General features: G+C 37.5%; 1 protein-coding gene across 5 annotated transcripts in view; it reads left to right on the top strand.

Moving 5' to 3' along the window:
• JPH1 (junctophilin 1) overlaps window positions 1–21,106 on the top strand; it is a 91,340-nt gene that overhangs the window by 35,823 nt on the left and 34,411 nt on the right. For all 5 annotated transcript variants that reach the window (XM_052787400.1, XM_052787399.1, XM_052787397.1 and 2 more), the window contains exon 3: window positions 19,847–19,965. In XM_052787400.1, coding sequence (XP_052643360.1) covers window positions 19,847–19,965 — 119 coding nt within the window. The remainder of the gene's footprint in view (window positions 1–19,846; window positions 19,966–21,106) is intronic.

Here is a 21,106-nt window from a genome sequence, read left to right as displayed (position 1 = left end):
ATGAAACAGTATTTTTCATGTGTCAAAATATTGTGCTGCCATAGGCAGACTTCCCATTAGATGTTCCTGACCTATATTTGCAGTGAGCGATGTTTTGCTAAATAACGTCAAAGATCATCTCTCAGTAGAGCAGTTTCTTAAAGCATATGATAAGAGTTATAGTACAATCATAAGTGTGTTACCTGTGGAGGCAAACTAGGAATTGAATTGATATTTTAAGTAAGAAAGATATCATTGCACAGTTTAAGTCTAGGGGAAGGTATCTTGAATACTGAATTGCTTAGATCTTTTGGAAGTATTTACTGTGTGACTACCAAAGGATTAATCCTTTTGGCCAACACACAGTTCAGCCAGTAGCCTGACAGAAAATACTTAATGACAGTGAGGAATGCCGTATTTCCTTCCAGCTGCAAAGGATGAGACGTAAGTTACTGAGAAAGCATATTGTAAAGTTGCCGGAGCCAAAATAGCCATTACAGTGTTTTTGTAGTATCCGTTTGCTTTGCCTAACTTTATCCGGTATGGTATTTTAGTTTGCGAATCTGCTCATCTTAGTTTCATGAGCTATCTCATTGCTTAATTTCCTACCACCAAATCTGTATGATAGCACAAACTGAGCACCTGCAAAAGAATATACCAAACCATGAGGCACGAGGTCCTTGCACATATTTCACAGTCACGTGAATAGTCCACAGAAAGACTTTGTTGTCATGTACTGATCCTTTTTGTTGGGGTAGGTGTACAAACAATTCCAGCATTTGGAGCAAAAACTGTTTGTAAAAGAGAAGCAGCTGCTGCATGTTTTGTTGTTGCATTTTCCTGAGTAACGTTTCCTACAAAAGCAGAAATAATTCCTCACTGAACAGGAGCGCAGTGACCCAAGGCTCAGTAGTGCCCAGTGCCAAAAAAATAGTTGAGTAGTCTTTATACCAAGCTCTTTATTTACTCAACCTTCTCATTTCCTTACTTCTTTCCTGAAGCCTGTAGTTTCAAGCCCGTTTTTAGCCTGGTACCAGTGAACCGGTACCAGGTATCAGCTGCAAACAGGAGACAAGGGCTGATCTGAGTGCAGGAATGACTGGCTGAGAGTGAGGGAAGAAGAGACAGCTCCTTTCAGCTGTGCTCTTCCTCAGATTTAAACATACATGAAACTGTAGCCTTGCTTTACCTGGGTTTTTTGTCCTACACAGTCCCTTAAAGAGATCTAGTGTGTTCCTTTGTTGTATGAGTGTAATCGGGAATTTGATGACCTGAAAAAAATGTATTCAGGCAAAATGACAGCCAGAGAAGAGAATCCTCTGAACAGTAGGACCGTGCACATGGTGTCTAGTATTTCTGTATTATTTCCCTTTAAAGTAATAGGGGTTTTTTTAATTCTTCAGTTGCTGTTGTTTCTGAAACTGTGTACATGTTTGTATAGTACAAAAATGGTTCAATAAAAGACAAACATAAAATCAAAATAAAACTACATTTGTCACATAAAAGGCTGTAAGATAACTGTTCTTCATTCCACTTGGATGTGTGAAAGTGTACACAGGTTGCCCTGTTTAATCTTGCTAAATTCTAATTGTTTTCTGTAGCCAGTATTCTGTTTATTTTACCATCCATTAATTCAAATAGCTTGTTTTAAATTCTTCCGCATGTAGTGGTAAATAGACTTTGTGGCTATGATATGTAAAAAACAATAATTCTAACCTATTTCTTAGTGGTGTTGAAACAGCTGTAGAAAATACAGCTCCAATGATAAACAAGTTCCATATTTGAATTTATTATTTGTGCAAAAAAGTACAAATTTAAAAAAAAATTACCGTTTCGATCATCTTAAGTATGAATGTGCTGGCAAGGAGACAGTGTTCTCTCATTGCCACTCATATAAGGAAAGACAGACAAAGAAGCTCTTGGTGTCTGCCAGAGAATATCTGTTGCTATAGACTGAAACATATAGCATCAAACAGTTTAAGCTAGAAATAATAAACAGTGCTTTAAAACCAAAAACAAACAAAAAACCAACCAAAACCCTCTTTCCCTCTGGATTTCTCTGGACCTGGTCAAGAATTGCAATTCTGTCTTCTATTCTAAGTGTCAAGGATGCAGTGTTTTGTCTGAGTAAATGTAGTTCCACCCCTGAATTCAGAGACTACCCTTAATGTTTTTCTTGCCTTCATAATTCACAAGGAAAAAAAGACAAAAATGGCCCATATCAAAGATCATATGGGTACCAAGGAATTTTCTAAGCTGCATTGTTTATTTTTTAGAGTTATTGGTAAAATTTATGTGAAGATGTATTTTTCCTATTTGTAATTTTTATTTTCTTCACCTTGACACAGTTTTTCTACAGATACTCTCAAATACTTTCTTCTGTCTTTCTACTGTGTAGCAGCTAGCTGCTTTCACAGCTTAATTGCTGCTGAGCATATTTTATTTCCTTACTAACCTGTTTGGCTTCTTGCCTTTTAACATTTCTGTTCTCTGACATAAGCCTGACACTGTTAAGAGGCAATACCATTGTTCAGGGAACTTGCTTAAACAACATGTGCTTTGTTCCTCTTAAGCACTCTGAAAAAATGTCATCTGAAGGATAACAGAAAGAAAAACTGTCAGACCTTTCATAAATATTTTCATCTGAGCTTAGTGACACTGCTTCTGTGTCCCACAGCCTTTCATCCCAGCAAATTATAAGTGAGAACCTAGACTTGCTACATCCAAAAAGCATTATAAGGGAAAAAAAAATAAGTGTTTTAATTAAAAAAAAAAAAAATCAGATTTGTAGTAAGTAAATCAACAGACAACAACAATGTAGAGATTGTTCGCCTTAGCTAAATTACTTGTTAGCTGTGTAAAATTTTCTACGTATAAAATATCCTGGATTAACTTAAAAATTCTCTCATGCACTTTCAGGATAACTGCCTTTTCCTAGTGTGGTTTGAAAGTGCTTGATGCAGAAGGCAGTTGGCTTCATGGATTTACTCCAAACTCTTATATTTTACATGTAAACTAAATCTTATTCTGGAATAATTTTCATGTGTAGGAAGAGAGACCACTGAAGAGAATAGATGGATAGCATTAGTACTGTAGTTACCATGAAGAGCATTGGACTGTAGAAAGTTTTAGAGATAATACGTTGATTTACTTCAAAGGACATTAAGAGAAAGTACGTATAAACTGCAAAGAAATCTTTTGAGTAAATTTAGTTGTGACGTTGCCAGTACTAAGAGAAATACCTGCATTATTAGACATTATGCCATATTAATTGACCCAAATAACAGACCTTTATTCTTTAGTTTACTTTAAGGACAGATGGATACCAAACATCTCTTTTAAATAAAAATTTTAAAAAATACATGTATTTAAGTTTCTGAATTCCAAACTTCACATTGTCAAAATTTTTAAAGCTTGTGTTAGATGTAATGCATACAATTTAATGCAGAGTTATTGTAGGAAGAAAAGTAATTAGCTGGAGGTGGACTCTCCTTTGCTTAATTATCCCATCTCGAGAGGGCTAAATTCAGCTCTGATATACACTGGCAAAAATCTCATTCACACAGAAGCAACATTCAGTTGCAGCACTGCAGTACATCATCCTCCAGTCTCACCAGATGGCATTTCTTCTTCAGGTGGCACCGTACGTGTGTATATGCTTCAGGCAGGTTAGACTAGGGGGCTGTTTTGTTTGTTTCTAATAGCAGCATACTTTCTGGACCTACACTTAGCTTAGCCTTTTCATGCTTCCATGTAGGATAGCATAGTATAAGGCTTCCATGTAGAAGGATAGCATAAAAGAGGCTTCCTTATTTCCCTCTCACTGTCAGTGAGAGAATGTGGTGGGTATCGAAAATACTTGTTCTCAGCTCAAACATTTCCAAAACCTTCCAGAATATCCAGAATTCTGTCTCCTGATCTAGTATTCTCTTGTTCAGATGCCCCTGCCCAGAGATTCCTAAATTGAGCAGATAAGAATCTGTGTGCTTTAAATTTAGTCCACCTTGCAACTAATACTCTTCCCTGCACAAGATAAGTCAATGATTCTTTTGCTAGGGAAGCTGCATGTTCAGATATTTCATATGCCTGCCGTTATCTGCTGGAATGCAATATGCGAGATTCATGACTGAAACTCTGTCTTCTACAGCAGCTCATGGCCTCATCAAACCTTAAAGTAAGCTGCAGCATTTCTATTGTAAGCAATTAGTGTCCATTAAGTATACCACTGAGCAGACTAATGCCCAACTACCACAGCAAAATATCACAGAATAATAAAGTTAGCAACATACTGATGCTCTTATACGCCTCTGAGACGAAAAATTTCAGAATGACAGCAGCACTGGTGTTCCCAACATGAACATCAGTAGCCATAGTTACTCCAGTATAGGTCTCAATACTGATCCCAGTTACAGATAATGAGATAGAGCCAATTAATCTGGTCCATCGCTCATTTTGAGATAGCAGTTAGTCCAAATATAAATTGTAGTACCAAGTGCACTTTATATCTATACAACGTTCCTGGAAGAGTTTTTGGTTCTCTGCTCTCTGCCCTCCTCACTGAACAGGGGGCTGTTCCCCCGTGCTCAGTGTTCTACCCAACACCAGCCTATTTGGCATCTTATGGAAGTTTCTTGTGAGTGATACTTAGGATTGACTGAGAGCGGGCAATTCAACTGTCTTCCAATCAACTGCTATCTCACTTTTTTCAGGCACTGTCTTTTAGATATTGGTCTGCACCAACAAGAGACGAGAGTCTTCTTCCTGTCATGATCTGAGGCTTTACCATTGAGTGTGTATGTGAAAGAATTGGGTCTCGTGGCACATCGTTAATGTGTCTGGAGATTCAAAAGACTGAGGCACATGTGGATGGTTAACATCTGGGAAGTCATGTCAGCTTCTTATTCATGCAGGGTCATCTTCCACATTAATAAGTGACTGCTAAATTCAATGAAAACATTGTAGTGGACACCAGCCGAAGAAAGACATGACTAATTTATAGAGAGGCAAGAAAGAGAGCTTGAATATTTTTACAGTGACTCCAATTGAGCCTTCTAAGTGGTATTAGTTGTACAGAGGAATTCTGTCAAGCAAAAGCACACCTAAGGACAAAGACCCCAAATGACTTGACCTTTCTGTGAAGAAACAGCTTTGCTACAGCAGTGTGGGTGACTGCCAGGTCTTGCTGGCAAGGAATCATCTTTTCATGTAGGGTGGGGTGACACCTTGTTCTCATGACAACAAAGAGCTCAATTTTGGTGAAACAAAAGGGTCCACTGTTAGCCAAGTAGCTTTGCAGGAAGAAATAGACACATTGGATATCCTGACCATTTATGGCCTGGAGTGTGTAGCTGTGTAGCTTCAGGTGCTCTGGAGGAAGTGGGATGTTTTTAGAGCTCATGGTTCTTCAGCATGTAGATTTGGTGGTGTATACTCACCAAAAGAACTGGGACCTCTTACCCTGGGCAGTGGGGGATCGACACATCTGCTCTCTAACACAGACTGTACAATTGCCAAAAGAATTGTCCCAGCATCACAGACAGAGTCTTATGCCAAATGTTTGTGAGATGCTGCTGTGGGAGTCAGCCTTCCTTTTTCTTTGACAATATTCTTGCTTCTGAGACAACCTGATAGATTTAACAAGAAAGCAGAGATCTCTTTTTAACCCATGCTAGAAAATATGACCCTTCAGACTCTATCTTGCCTTGTTCCCTCAAGACTAATTGTTATGACCTCAGATGGCTTGGTCCTTAAATACCATTTTTCCTGACCAGCCCATTCAGTTTCAATCTTCCATGCCAGAGACAGCTTTTATTTCCTTTCCTTCTCCAAAGATTTTTTTCTCTGTGAAGTCTTTTTCAAACAAAATTGACCTTCTTGCTTCATGTAAGATCTATTGATGAGGTTCATGCTTTCTTGGTACTGGAAATTCCATGTATTTTCTCAAGACAGATTAGAAAGGCCATTTCTTTCCTGTCCTAAAAAAATCCAAAGTTGTCCCTGTGCTATCTCACTTGTGGGTTGGTAATACTTGATTTTATCATACCATGTTTAAAGTATAAGACTGATTCGTTGTTTCTGGTATTTCTATGGAGATAATGCATGATGTACCTGAAATTATTAATAAATGGTGCTGCATCTTGAACTTTTCCATGATGCTGTCACTCTTTATAAAATGTATGTGTTTAAAATAAGGAACTCACTTCTGTTTTTACCTAGACAGCTAGGTGATGAGAGAGAACTATAGTGCAGTGATTCATGTTGTGACCTGTATGCTTTCTGTCCAGATATTATGGAATTGAACAGCCCTGCAGTTTCAATTGCTATTCAAGCCCATTAAACATGAGAAAAGGGTATCATTCTTCTCCGTAGTGATGGCTTTTAATGAACTTACAGAGAGGTTGAATTTCTGCACATATGAACTCTGATTACAGTCCATGAAAATCCTAGACCTAAGAACTCCTAAAAGCTTTCTTTGTATTTCTGCCCATTCTGTGGAACTCCACCTTGATTGTCAGGTAGAAATCTAGATTCCATGTTGACCCTTCAAAACCAGGTCATTTTTTATCTTATTTTCTCAGCAACAATTTGAATACTCGAAACAGTACTTTGCTACTAGACAGGTTAGCCATTCAAGAAAAAGAGTAAATTGCAAGACTTTATAGCTGGACTTACTTGCACAAGGTTAGAAAAAGAAACTGCCAAAAGCACATTTCAACTTACGTTGAAGGAGCTCCACAGAATTCCTTGCAAACTATCCCGTTACAGTACTTTAGCAAGTCTTTTCAGTGCTGTACTTTGTAGCAAAAGTTTTATTTATCTCAGCAGGCATTTCACTGCACATCTGTCTCAAGAAAGTGAAAGTGTTATTTATTTAATAGGATTGCAGAGTAAGTCTGTACTTGTTATCAAGTGACTTCTCCTTTTTAATGAGAAATCATTTTCCATATACATCCACTTGCTGCCAGAGCATGCTCGTGCCAGAGCGGAAAGACTGCTGTATGGAACAGACCCTCACATTTTATTAAATATTGTCAGCTAAGCATAATGTGAGGTCAAATTTCATGTTCAGTAGACATACACTTCATCGATAGATACAGCTGAAATTCTGACTATTGTTTGTTGGGGGAGATATTTGTATTATTGTTATTATTTTGCTAATTATGTGAAGTGGGATAATCTTTGAATTACCTTGCACTGATCATTTTGAATTATCAAATTCTTCAAGGAAGCATGTGTTTGCTTTCCCTGCTCTTCCAGGCTCTTTAAGAATGTCCTCCTTTCCTCCTTTAAGCCCCCAGCAATGTAGGCTTCAGCAGAAGAACTGAGGCAAGACTGAGGCCTTCCCTGTTGCTGACCTTCATGTTTCCCCATGTGATTCATAAAATAAGGTACATATTCAGGTGAAGGTGGATCTGTTCGGACTCTAAGAATTGATCATCTTATCTCAGTACACAACCTGACAAAGTTGTTGTTGGGGTTGTTTAGCCCAGAGAAGAGAAGGCTCCAGGGAGACCTTATAGCAGCCTTCCAGTGCTTAAAGGGGGCTTACAGGAAAGATGGGGAAGGACTCTTTGTCAGGGAGTGTAGTGATAGGATGAGGTGTAACGGTTTTAAACTGAGAGAGGGTAGATTTAGATTAGATATTAGAAAGAAATTATTTACTGTGAGGATGGTGAGATGCTGGAACAGGTTGCCCAGAGAAGTTGTGGATACCCCATCCCTGGAAGTGTTCAAGGTCAGGTTGGATGGGGCTTTGATCCACTTGATTTAGTGGAATGTGTCTCTGCCCATGGCAGGGGGATTGAACTAGATGATCTTTAAGGTCCCTTCCAACCCAAACCATTCTATGATTCTAAGATAATTCATCCAGCCCACAGGCGTGTTCCAGGACACTGCCTTTCCCAGGATTCATCAGCCCTTTCCCTGCCATGATGCATGCCCTTGACATGGTCAGGCTCCTTTAATATCCTTAAGAAAAATACCAGGCAAAAATATTTTTCTGTCACTTGTTGGTGTTCAGACCCATGCAGTTACCACTGGCTGCCAGCAACATGAATTGCTGAGTAGCAGCAGTTACTCCTGTACTGTTATTTATTGAAGACATGAAGAGTGCAGAACTTAGTCGGGTATGTATGTACTAATGCCCAGCACTTCTGAAAAACACTTCCATGTGTGTGCAGCACCATCATTCACTGCAGGCAGAGCAGATCTGGTGCTTCTGTCAAGCTATGGTAGATCTGCTCTGCAAAAGGGAGAGGATTCAGCATGTGGCCCTTCTCCAATACTTGTAAAAGCTCAGAGATCTGCAATCTAGGAAAGTAACTTATTTAAGGTACTATAGTAGGAGAGTAATATTTGAGGCTCAGGAATTGCTTGCCTATCAGGGCACCAGATCTCAAGACTGGGCCTTAGTAGGAACAGCTTTTTGGTGGGAGGGGGAGTGCATGGTATTGCCAAATAGGAGATTCTTGTCTTACCAGCTGCTCCAGTACCAGCTGCTCCAGTGTCACAGTCATGAGGGTCAGTAAAACCCATCAACCTTTAGATAGATCTGGAAAGTCTGATAAATCTGTGTTTGTGTGAAGAGAGGACAAGACAACATTAGGATTGATTATTTTGGGACTGACTTCCTCCTTCGTGGCACATGGTAGTATTTACACTAAAATTCTGCTATTAGTGACTCACAATACTTGCTTTCTAGAAGAGGCTGGGGGAGAATGTCAGGGCTTAAGACAAGGACTGTAGTAAGGAAAAAAAAAAGGAGCAAATAGACCATGACGAGCTGTGTTCAGAGGGTCTCAAAACAGTAGACTTCATGAGTCTGCAATAAGTTTTATTCTCATGAGTGGTTACTGCTAAATATTTCAGAATACGACAATGAATCCTCAACCTTACCGTGCAGATCTGCATGACTTCAGCTGAACAAAGCAGTCAAGGACCGCTCTAAGCAGGAATAAATAGGCTGCTGTGAACTCTCTTTCAGCAGTCTCTGGATGCCACAAAAGCCTTTTGGGCATCTATGCAAGATCATCAGCCCTATGGGAACCAGCAGAGAGCAATGTTCCTGGTTTTTCAGTTTTTCTGGTAGCTGATAGGACATGCTGGTTGTTTATTCAAATTGTGTATTATTGGCAGTATTATAGGTAGCTACAGAGGGTAAATATATGCATATACATTTGGGGGGGGTAATGTATATGAGAGAAGATATTTTAAAGCTGTTAACTGTGTTAGTCATAAACCCATGTTTTGCATTTCCTTCGTGCTGGAGATTACAAAACCTGTGAAATAGCCATCACCTGCTCTATGTCTGAAATGATCTGATGTTACTTTCAATCTGCAGTGCTCTTCAGTTAAGAGGAATTACATGTTTACAGATGGGAGGATCATCAAAGTCTTTCCTTTGCTTGTTTATACTGTTCAGTCTCTTGATGTTTAGTATATAATATGAGCAGCTTGATTCATATCTGCCAGCCTGGAGAAAAGTCAAATCACATACAACCATCCCTACACTTGAACACTTGTCTTTCATGGAGAGCTTAGACCTTTTGCTAATTAAGCTGTTCAGATATAACATATCAGTGTTTTCTGTTATTCAAGTACTTCTGTGAATTTTTTTAACAGTTATCTTTAAACATGTCAAAGAATTTGTAACAACTGAAAATGGAAGAACTAATCCCAGAATGGTTTGCTAGACATGTTTCTATCAATACTATTTTTCTATACATCTGGCACCTGATTGAGGAACAGAAATGAACCATGCAAAGAAAGATAAGCCAAATTCAGTTTTGGCTGTCAGACAGCTAAGGACACAAAGATTAAATTTAAACACATACAGTTAATGCCTTTAAAAGGATGAAAATATTGCAGTTTTGTTTCCCCACTAGATTTTAATGCCCAAAGATATTAAAAGGATTTTTAAAAAAAAAACAACATTGCCACAGATTATTTGAATGCATGTCAATATGTTTGTTATTTAAAGAGCTTAATTACACCACATTCTTTTTTTAGTTATAAACGCATAAATTGCACTATTATGTCTTATAAAGAATTATTTTGTCTGCCATTATGTTCAAGATATTTTTTTCAAACCTCCCCAAAACTATTTTAAATTAAAACTTTATTCCATGGTCAATGTATCCTTTCTTTTCTCCTTTGTTATGAAGATTTCAATTCCATGCTATTATTATTGAGAAAATGGCAGAAATAAATGTGCATGCTACAATGTTTGGACAAATAAGCACCAAGCCACTAAACATGTAGTTGTGACTTTTTTCTTAGTATATTTTCCTCCATCAAGCACAGTAATGGAAGTCTTTGGATTCAGATCCTAGAACTATAGTAAGTTACAGACTGCCAAAGTCACTTAGGAAAAGCATGAAACATACTCCTAGAAGTATTTATGATTGAGGAGTTTATCTTACATTTTTTGAAGCCAGCAAAACCCACAGAATTTTTTAAAAATTTTCACATTTTTCCTGTAATTTCCTGTAATGTAATTTTCACGCAGCCAGTGTCTTGCAAGTTATATATGTTATGATGTGAAGAGAGATCAAATACTGTTTTTATATTATATATTTTGCTTTACAAATGCTTTGGTATTCTTTGCTAAAATATCTGTAACATTGTGGACTTTATTTGCCCTAAAATTTAAAAAAATCTTATCCTTAAAAAACCACATCAACTCTGTTTAGAGGAGAGATTAAGAAATACAGACATTGTCAAGGATGATGTTTGACATAGTTTTCCTGAGCTTCCAAAAGTTTTCTAACTAGAATTATTCTAACAAAAAATAAATAAAAACATACTGTTTTCTAAAAATTGACATTTGATTTCATATTTTCTGATTTTTTTTATTTTTACAAGTAATTGAAAGTGGTAAAAATCAGTAGAACACTGAAAAATATTAAGATAATGTTTTCAATTGAAAAAACATTCCTGTAAGCTCTTCTTATTTTTCATCTAGCTGTATCCCTGGGATGATGATTTGTTGTTGCTTTCTTACACGCAGAGTCTAGAATAGAAATGCCAGATATTGGTGTCGGTGATAGCAGTTGTCATACCTACTATTTTATTTCATTTGTCCCAGGTAGAGAACAGTTTAAAAAAACATGTGTGGCAGGGGGAAGTGCAATGCACTAAATGTACCTTAGAAATTCTCTAAGCAAATTATCACAATGGTCCACATGTTCCCATTTCCTTGAGCAGGCTCGCCTTCTCTGTGCAGAATTCTTATTACATGGAGTTCTTTTTCCTTGAAGCTCGTATTTTATGATGAAGGGAAGAGAAACATATTTATCGCCTTTTTTTTTCTTCACTTAACTATGTCATCAAGAGCAGCTGAAGCTCAAGTGTGCATCTATTTTCTTATGCTTCCAGCTAGATTCAGAAGCTCTCTTCAGTCAACCAATGTAATTGTCTTTGGCGATTTCAAACAACAAATTGTTTGCAGATATTCCTTTACCCCTTTCCAAAAAAACTCCTGTCTGCAGGAATTAACATTATGGGACCAGGGAACTGGAAGAGAATATTGCTCACTGAGGAGACTTGGTAATAAAATAGCATAGGGTATAGTCTGTCCTATAAAGCAGGATAGACAAATGCACATCAAGATTTATACTTTTCTCTAGATGTACTTGGCACTTAGTGACATTAAAAGATACTGGCAGTGAATCACCTTTGGCAAAAATGGGGGGAAAACCCTATAAGCATAGTATACAGAAGTGTATTTTGCCCAAAGTGTAAATTTCCCCACAGGAAAACTTGCTTTCTGCTTGAAATGATGCTGCTCATCTTGCTGAAAGTGAAGACTGTGCCATCTTCAAGATTTCTGTGCCAGTGCTAGCTAGGGTCAAGTACAATCAATATGAAAGCAAAACTTCATTCATTCAAGCTCCTGACAGAATGATGGATAAAATCGAATACATCACATGGAGGAGCCAGCTCCCATTATCCAGAGGCAGATTATCTGGCGTGCACATAAATAATGCCAGGCTAGTGGGACACCTAAGGTTAGGGAGAGTACCATGTAAATGCAACTTCTCTAGTGATACTTAACAGCAATTTAAACCCACTTTTTAAATTCGGACATCTGCATCTGAGTCTTTTTCCAAACAGGTGAGCAAGAGTGAGGGCCTGAAAGACAGACTAGGGAAATTGAACTAATTTATCTCAATTGTTAAAAGTGAATTTTCAGAAATACCTTCTTTTTCAAGATGTTATCCTTCGTTCACCTAAAATCTTTCTGAACTGCTGAGTACACATATGACTAGTGTAAGTTACAGAAGCTTGTAACACTGCACCCCTGAATTGCTGAGCAGTTCTGGTTTTATTGATGTGGACCATAAAGGTCTAAAGGAGAATGCAAACAGGTTCTGAATCTTGGCATAAGGTGGCAGACGATTCCTCAAAAAACACATAGATTGGTGTTTGCCATTAGACTATTCATATATTCGTAGGCACAGCAGACCATGTTCATGCTGACCGCTGCAGGAGTCTAACATCTACACAGTTCAGAGGACCAAAGTGTAAATAGTTCAAGTTTCTTATTTTTAGTGATCAGAGCACTTACATCAGATGTCTGAAATACCTAATGTAAACAGCCCCTAAATCATCTAATCTCACTTCCTGTAAACAAAAGACCATGTCATTTTTTCTGAGAAAATGGATTAAAGATGACTTTTAGTACACTGCCCAAAAGAATTTTAAAAACTTAGAAAGATCAGTCTTTTTCTCTGTAAAATACTCTCAAAAGGTTTCAAGGTAGACTATGCCCAAATTCAGCTTCTAATCATTGGACCAGTTATGTCTTTATCTGAAACAGGTTTTTTTCCCCATTTTGTCTTCCCCATTTTCCACTGTCAGATATCCATGTGTACACCATGATAAGTGGCTTCTCTGTGTTTATTCAATAATAAGTAGATATGAGGCTCAAGAAGTTTAAGTTAAAAAGCTTGTCTTTTTAGAACCTCTATTATTCTGTGGTCCTGACGTTTCTTTTTCCTTCTTGAGATGTAGGTGAGCTGGGCATTGTTCCATTAGTGGTTTTATGGATTCTGGACTATGTAGTACAGCAAGAACAAATTCCTGTTATACTTTATTTTCATCTCTACCTGTATAAAGATGGAACCATTAACCATTCCTTTTGCTGTGGTGTGTGGGGCTAGCCAGCACGATCTCATACGCCTTCTGGGCTACTTTTGATGACAGTCTCCCACATTGGCTAGATTTTTTGTTTCCCAGTGTTCTGTTTCAGTACAGTTAAATGCAATGGGGTTTGGAGTTGTTATCATCTAACTTTAGGTTACAGTAAACTTTAGGTTTACAGTAGGTTACAGTAAATTGTCCTCTTGGAGTTTTTTGGAATCCAGAAGTTGTGTAATCTGCCAACTCTAACATAGTATGTTTTAGCTTGTATTGAGACATTTTAATAAGTAAAATATTAAACAGCTCTGGAGCAAAAACCAATTCCTAAGGTAAAATGCACATATCAAGCCTTTCCTTTGATGTCTTCTGCATTAAGCTTTGAGATGTGTCAGAGAGTTAGCTTTTAATCCATTTTGATGTGCTTTATTAATTCCATGTAATTTATGCTGTTGTTTAATTATGTTGCCATAGGGTACAAAATCAGAAACCTTGAAAGCAATCCGAGTATGTTAAATCAAGGCAATCTATATAAGGTATAGGACCCATAACCTTTACATGTGTGTGAAGTGTTTGGTGAAATACTCTTTGTTAAAACATGATGTCACATGATAGCACAATATTCTATTAGCCTGTAAATCTTTATTTATGTAGACCCAGTTTATTTATGCTGTTATTTATGCCCAAGACTGACATCTGGCTACACCAGTCATTACCCCCAGGTTATTTTTTCAAGTACTGAAATCAGGTTGGCCATTTGGCAATTTGTAAGGAATTTCCTCAGTTTTTCAGGAGTTGTTAACTAAAGGTTAGTATTTTTTCAGTTCTGCTAATATGAGTTAGGACTGAAAAAAACCTGAGAAATGGATTTAGGCTGGGAAGGAGTTTTCAGAAGCAAAATCCATTAGGTAAGATGATACGGATCAATGTGCCAGCAGTGTGTACATAATATGTCTGCTTATGCCTCACTACATCAGCCTTTACTGGTAGTACCAAGGTAGTCCAGTTCCTGAGTGAAGTCAGTTCATGAAGAAGGAGCATCTGGTTGAAACTAAAATCTAGCAAACCACAAGTGAAGCACTTTGAACAGTTTTTAAATGCAGACTTCTTGATTGAGGACATGTATCTCATTTGGTCAATTCAATCTGTAGTTCAGGAGCACTTTAAGTTTCTCACTGACATGAAGCTCTCTTATTTCAATATCTGTAAGTCAGTCTTTTTCCTCTCTCTGTTCCTCTCTGAGACTCCCATTTCTTGCTGGTATTCAGTGACTTACCCTCACTTCTGAGGTATATTACAGCAGTGAGTTGCTGAGAGTGATGAAGCCAAGAGTTCTTAGGTAGCTCTACATAGTTGTGCATGTACGTATTTTTAATCCTACCATAGCAGAATATCGTTTTTCACCCAGTATTATCACTGAAAGAAGCTGAGGAGGACAACCTAGCACACTTGATAAATGCCAGTCTCTCACTTGCAGTGTTAAAAAATGCATAGATGATAGATAATTATCTAGCATTCATTACTGATACATAATATCAGAAGAATATGGAAATAAAATGGGGGCAAGGAGAAAATTAAACTACCAAAGGATCATTCCTTAAAGTTTTCCTCTTCCTCTCCAGCTCCTCTTTTCCTGGAAATGCTATTGATCTCTGTAGCAATTTTATCAGAGCTTGGTTTTGCAGAATGGAGCCTCCAATAGATAGAAACATAAAATCCTTGGAAAGTTTCATACCTGGAAAAAAACCAACAGAATATTCTTTGCTTTCTAGAAAAATCACTGAATTTTTGAATTTAGGAAGATGGGATTGTTTTTTAGAGAATTCCAGTTGCAGAAAGGATGATAAGGGTAGTAACCCACAATATGTAGTGTTCCTCAGACAAACCTGATAGCTGTCATTAATTAAATATATCTCTGAGAACTTCATGTAGGTTTAACCTTTACTGATTTTTATTTACAGTATGGAAATCTGTTAATAAGTAACATTGTTAAGATTATTAATTTAGGATAATTTGATAGGAACATAATTATGTTTCATATAGTTGGCAAATAGAAAACAGAAAATTATTAGTAGCATTTTAAGAAACAGAAAGCAAGCTCCTGGAAAGCTTTATGCTGGAATCACTGTGTTTAATAAAAGCTGAAAAATGAAACAAAGTAAACATGTTGCTTATATTTTTAGTTGACTCTGAATGAGACAGCATTACAAGTGCGTTGAAGGATACCATGGAAATACAAAATGATCTGGAGGGTAATGGACAGTTCTAAATAGGGTTTAAATTTAGATAAACATTACATAATGCATTTCAGACACATGGCATTATATATAAGCATCGTTGCTGCAGAATGCTAGATAACGTTGTTTAAGCTCTTCAGCCCTCAATACTCCTTCTTCAAGGCACTTTTCAGACATAAGTAGATAGAAATCTGATTGGAGTATTGCTGGAAAGGGAGACTGCTTGTAAGATGCCCCTGACTGTGCTCATGATCTCTTGAGTGTAGCTAAGATGATGTGTATATGTTTACCTACCCAACCAAACACAGAAAAGGTAAGTATCGGTAGTGCTATCAGTTGTCCCACAGTCTAGAAAGCTTAGGCTTCTTTCAAAATCAGACCCTGATATGAGTCCAAATAAAATTTCTAACAATAGCAAAGTTATTCAGTTAGCCATTGGTCCTTGAGCCCTCACTCACTGATGACAGAGACTGGTAGGTATAGGGACTCCACATGCTGTAACCTGATACCAACACTCTGCATAAGCTATAGCTATGGGTTCCTTTTTAATGTAAGTACAGTTTGATTTCTGCCACAGATACAACCGAATTTTGTCCCTGTCTTGATTGCATTTACCACCACTGTGGACTCATTAGCTGTGGTGGATTGTCCCTCTAAATATGAATTGGTTTTGTTTTAAATACTTCAATTTTATATTGGTTTGAAAGCTTTCAAGCACGTGTTTGAGACATCATGTGGAATATTAATGGTAGGATGATTCTTTCAAGTAGATACACATGTAAAAACACATGGCAGTTCAAAAATTTGTAATGTGTATTATGTGTTACAGTTGCTGAGAATGAATTTTTACAAAGGACTGCCTGTTCACCTAAAAGAAAAATCATTAAAGGGCCTTTGCTGTGGGTTAGAACCTGAATGCAGCATTGCAAAGCATGTCACTCGTTATTTTCCCGTACTGTTTTGCAGTCTGTGGATTGCTGGCTACTTCCCTGCATAGTTTCTATTTTGCTGCTGAAACTTCAGATTGATCCTTCCTGGAGAATGTGTGGAACAACATGCAAAGCCTACTGCAGTCGTCTTCTTGGCTCGGGGAGAGGAAAGGAGACTTTTGAGTTTTCTCTTTCAAAAGTTCTCATAAAGACTTCTTGTTGCAGCAAAAGACGTAGAGCTCTCTGGGAAAAAAAACAATTCTCAAGTAGATGGTGGTCATTCAAATGTGGGTCATTTTGACTTGGTATATCATAGACTTAAATATCCACGAATAATTACTGATAATAAACAAAACTTCAAGACTTTACAGTGACAAAATTACTCCAGGAACAAAAGGTAAAGGCAGCTTTCCCAAACTGTGTAAAGCATAAATGGAGCAAATGGATTATATTTCAGTGGGGCTACCCTGCTGTGATAGCTCTCTCTTATAAACATTATCATTCAAAACTAACAGATTTCTCCATAGTCTCTGATAATAACATTCTGATAGTGTGGCAGTCAGTGCAAGGCAGAATAAAACAAGTACAAACAAAATGTAGTGCCAAGCAGCAGTAACTGTAAGCAGGTAATATGGAAAACAGAGAGACAAATCAAGTGTGGAAGTTAGAATTAAAAAAATGGCAAATTATATAGCAACAGAAAAATTATTTGAGTCTGACACTTATAAGTAAGAATGCAGGAAGTGAAAGAAATGTCTGAATATACAGTTGCAAATTGAGATAATAAAGTATACATTGCTGAAATTAGCCAGTAAAGCATCCAAATGCCAAGATGATAAATAGCAAATAATGCAAATAATGAAGAGCCTGTGTTCACAAGCGAAGCGCAGTGCTTCTGTTCTGTACAGAAGCACTGGCTCTGCCGGTTTCTCCTGTTCTTTTCACATTTGCTGTATGTCATCCATGATGCTTGCTGAAGAGGCCGTCAGGGAAGTGTCTCAGCACAGCCACGTGCACACGCTTTTGTTTGGCTAGTCGAAGGCCCACTCGGGAGCATAAACACTGTTCTTGTGCCTTACCCTCCTGTGCCTATTTAGTTAATCTTGCTGTGCTGTCTCTCAGCGACAGTACAGCACTGATGCTCTGCTCAAGTGTGTCACTGAGACACGCGTTGGCAGCATTCGCGTCTGAACAGTCGCTCCTGTTCTGGTCTGCTGGAACTCCTGACTGTGAGTGCAAAAGGGGCAGGATAGCAGGAAGTGCAAGCTGGAAAAAAAAAAGGTGTAAGATAAGGCAGCCAAGGAAAGCAGTGCTCATTTTCCTTCTATTCCATTGGCTTCTTCCTGCTGTGACTTGCTTTGCGCAGCTTCATGTGACAAAGTTTCACTAGCTTATTACTCATGTCACCGTTTAATTCCTTAACTAATTGATACTGTATGCTTGGACAGGATATGTGATTTGCTTCTTGCATATAATAATATAGAAAATTCACAGACATCAATAAATAATTGTACTATCCTGGCAGTATGTTTTCCTGATGCTGGTCATTTAGTATATTAGCTTTTAAAATGTCTATTGTAGCGGTGGCAATAGTATGAGACTATTTTTATATGGGAATAGTCTGGTTGTTCTATCATCACAAAAGGATGATCAGTGTCTAGTTTATCTATGTGCCGACTACATTATTGTCTCACAAAACAATGTCCCAGTGCTACGATTGCTTCATTAAGTTTATGCTACATAGACATAATTATGTAGGCGCTAAGAATAGCTCATCTAATTGAAAATAATGATTATAGAGAAAGAACGGGTTTGATTACTGTTACTAAGCAAGCACATACCATACAACCATTCATGAACTGCACAGAACATATATAGGATTATATGGTGTATTTGTTTTGATTGACAGTTTCTTTCCCCCATCCCGAGTACAAGTCAAAGGTGTTACTGCTTATTTGCTCATTATCTTTTTTCTCAGAGACCTAGAGGGACCTGCGAGAAGGCAGCATGAGCTGATGTTTATCCAGTAAATTATGACAAGCTAAGCTTTGAGATAACATTCAACATTTATCCCCACACACATTTTAGGGAGGATGTAACTTAAATAAATCTTCTCCAGGCACCACAGATGAAACTGTCTATGTGGGTTTTTTATGTCTGTGTTTATACTATACCTTACGGGATTAAACATCCTTTTAGAAATGCAAAGTCTGCCATACTGTTAATCTCTTGGTGCTCATTCTGGTTAATGCTAACATTTAATTCTTGCTTCATCTAAAACACATAGAACTCTTCTTTATTCCTTGAAAATAAAACTGAATTCTTACAGCAGAGTTGTTGAAAGTTTTCATTTATTTGATTGCTGTTGATTAGTATCACCAGGCACACAGGGTAAAAGTTGCTGCTGCTGTTGTCCTCTTAACGAATTTTTTCCTACTTAAGTGTCAGTTTTCTACTAGAAAGTTATGAGAAAATTCCTGAGATCATGAAATTTAATATATCTGGTTTAGAAATGTTATTAATGTCTCTAGAGGCTCAAAAAACTCTGCTAGTTTGCCATGTTTAGCTTCCCCTCTGTTCTAATGAACCATTTTGTAGCTCTAGGCTATGTGCTAGTGCTGTAGAGGCACAGAGCGATCACTGCCATCAGGAATTTTTAAACACATGACTGTTTAAAAATGAAGTGGGGAGGGAAGATGGGACAAACAGTGATGCAATCTTGCAGTAACACGACTATCAATTTGCACAGTCTGGAATCAGAGGCATTGCACAAGCTGTTCTTGAGGCTTTTTGAGAAATAGCAGAAGGAAAAAAGTAGAAGCAGAGGGCAGATTACTTTATGAAAGTATTCCAAACTGTTGTCTTGACTTCAGAAAAGTTGCGTTTTCAGTTTGTTTTGGATTTGAAATTCAGTGATTTACAAGAATTTAAAACTCTTAAGTCCCCATTTATACAAATGCCTATTGAAGAATCAAACACATTTTCCATCCCATTTCTTTCCAAAATGGTCTGATTGTGGAAGACATTTCTCAGTTTTTTAGGCCAACGTACCTCAATTTTGCCCTTCAAAAAATTTTACATGGCACCCAACATTGAGCATTAACTTTGAAATGTTGTAAAAGTAATAGCATTCCACAGTCCCCTTGAACACCATGTATCCTGGTCTCACAGACCGCTGTTTAGAAGTCTGTGTGGTGGCCCAGTCTGACCTTCTGTACACTTTTGTGCACGTTCTGGTAACATGTATTAAAATCATAACCCCAGGTTTTGGTCAGGTACTATTATTTTTTTCTATTTAGAAATTTTAATTATAAGCTTGGACTGTAAACTGTGTACCTACAAGTAAATGTGATACAAAGATGAGCAGGACTGAAGAACTGAGAGGAATAGTGCGTTGGTTCTGAAATACTTTGATATGCAGTTACTCACAGCAAGTGGGCATAAGAGTGCACTATATAGTATAGTGTATGGCAGCTGAGGACAGTAGTCCTTTGCTCTCACATTATTGATGCAACTCATAAAAGACTCCTCTGCATATAAACTGTTTTCTATTTTGTACAGAACTGCACATGCAAGAGCTAAAGCTGATGCTGCGGATCAGGCTGCTCAGGCTGCTCGCCAGGAATGTGATATTGCAAGAGCAGTTGCCAGAGAACTTTCACCAAATTTCTACCAACCAGGTAATTATAGATTGGGCTTTTTGTGGCTAGTGTTTTTTTATTGCAGTGAAAAGGTTCTGTGTTAAGTTAAAAAGTTGATTTCATTTTGAATGTTGTCATTTATACAGAAACAATAGTCATGTGTAAGTCATGAAGAGGGTACATTTCTCAAGGAGATTTTGTTTTCATTTTTTAATCATTTGGTGACTGTTGCTTTGTATAAAAACAGTTGAGTGTCGAAAAGTCAGTATCAAGCATATAACTTTGCCTCACATTAATACCTTCTTCAGAACAGTGTCAAAGACAGACGTCAGAGAACATAAAGCAACATAAATTTGGGTTATTTCTATAATGTGTTTATTAGGGGGAAGATCCTTAGCTTTTTTACTGTCCAAGGGAATTCTTGACAGTCTTGGTTAGGTAAGGCCTGAGTTCTGGAGAATGCTTTACCGTTACACATACATAACCTGTGGGGGAATCTTCCTCTGTTACGCCTGTGGTGCTCTGTGGAACATTAGTCCCATACTCAAGATACCATAGAATAAAGTCTGTGTCACCTATATCAACATTTGCAACCCATTTTCACCTGTCATGTGGTTTGGAAAGTTGCTATAGAAAGAAGCAAAGTAGGTTTTTCTTTGTTTTTCTGGTGTCTTTCCATGAGGTCAATATTTTTGTGTACTGCTGTCTAGCTTAAGATTGGCTAGATAAAATGGAACTCCAGTTGCCAATTTAATGTCTTTTCATAAGTTTGTCCTTTCTTTCACCTGTCAAATGAGTTGAGTCATATCTTGTTATTACTTTTCAAGGACTTACCTGCACTTGTATGCTAATATAGATTATAGCTCTGAGATTCATTTTCACTTACCATCATCATCTGCACATCCTTGTTTCAGACACAAATCCGTTTATTCTTAAATGTACCAAATGGTGGATGCAGGCTAGTATCGCAACCTGCAAAATCAAAGAACAACAAAATTCTTCAACATTTTCTAACAATCCACCTATTTCCTTCAATTTTTAGTATAGATGACCATTATATATAATTTGTAACTAAATCGTTACTGTCAGTTAGCTTAAATACTTGGGGTTTTCTTTATTCCTAAGTATTTAGTTGTAGAGAGCAATCTGTGTGTTTTGGGGTTGGGAAGGTTGGGGCACT

This window comes from Harpia harpyja, chromosome 5, assembly GCF_026419915.1.
Source record: "Harpia harpyja isolate bHarHar1 chromosome 5, bHarHar1 primary haplotype, whole genome shotgun sequence".
NCBI classification, from domain to species: domain Eukaryota; kingdom Metazoa; phylum Chordata; class Aves; order Accipitriformes; family Accipitridae; genus Harpia; species Harpia harpyja.
Note: the sequence above shows the minus strand (reverse complement) of the source record. Positions and strands in the feature narration are given on the sequence as shown.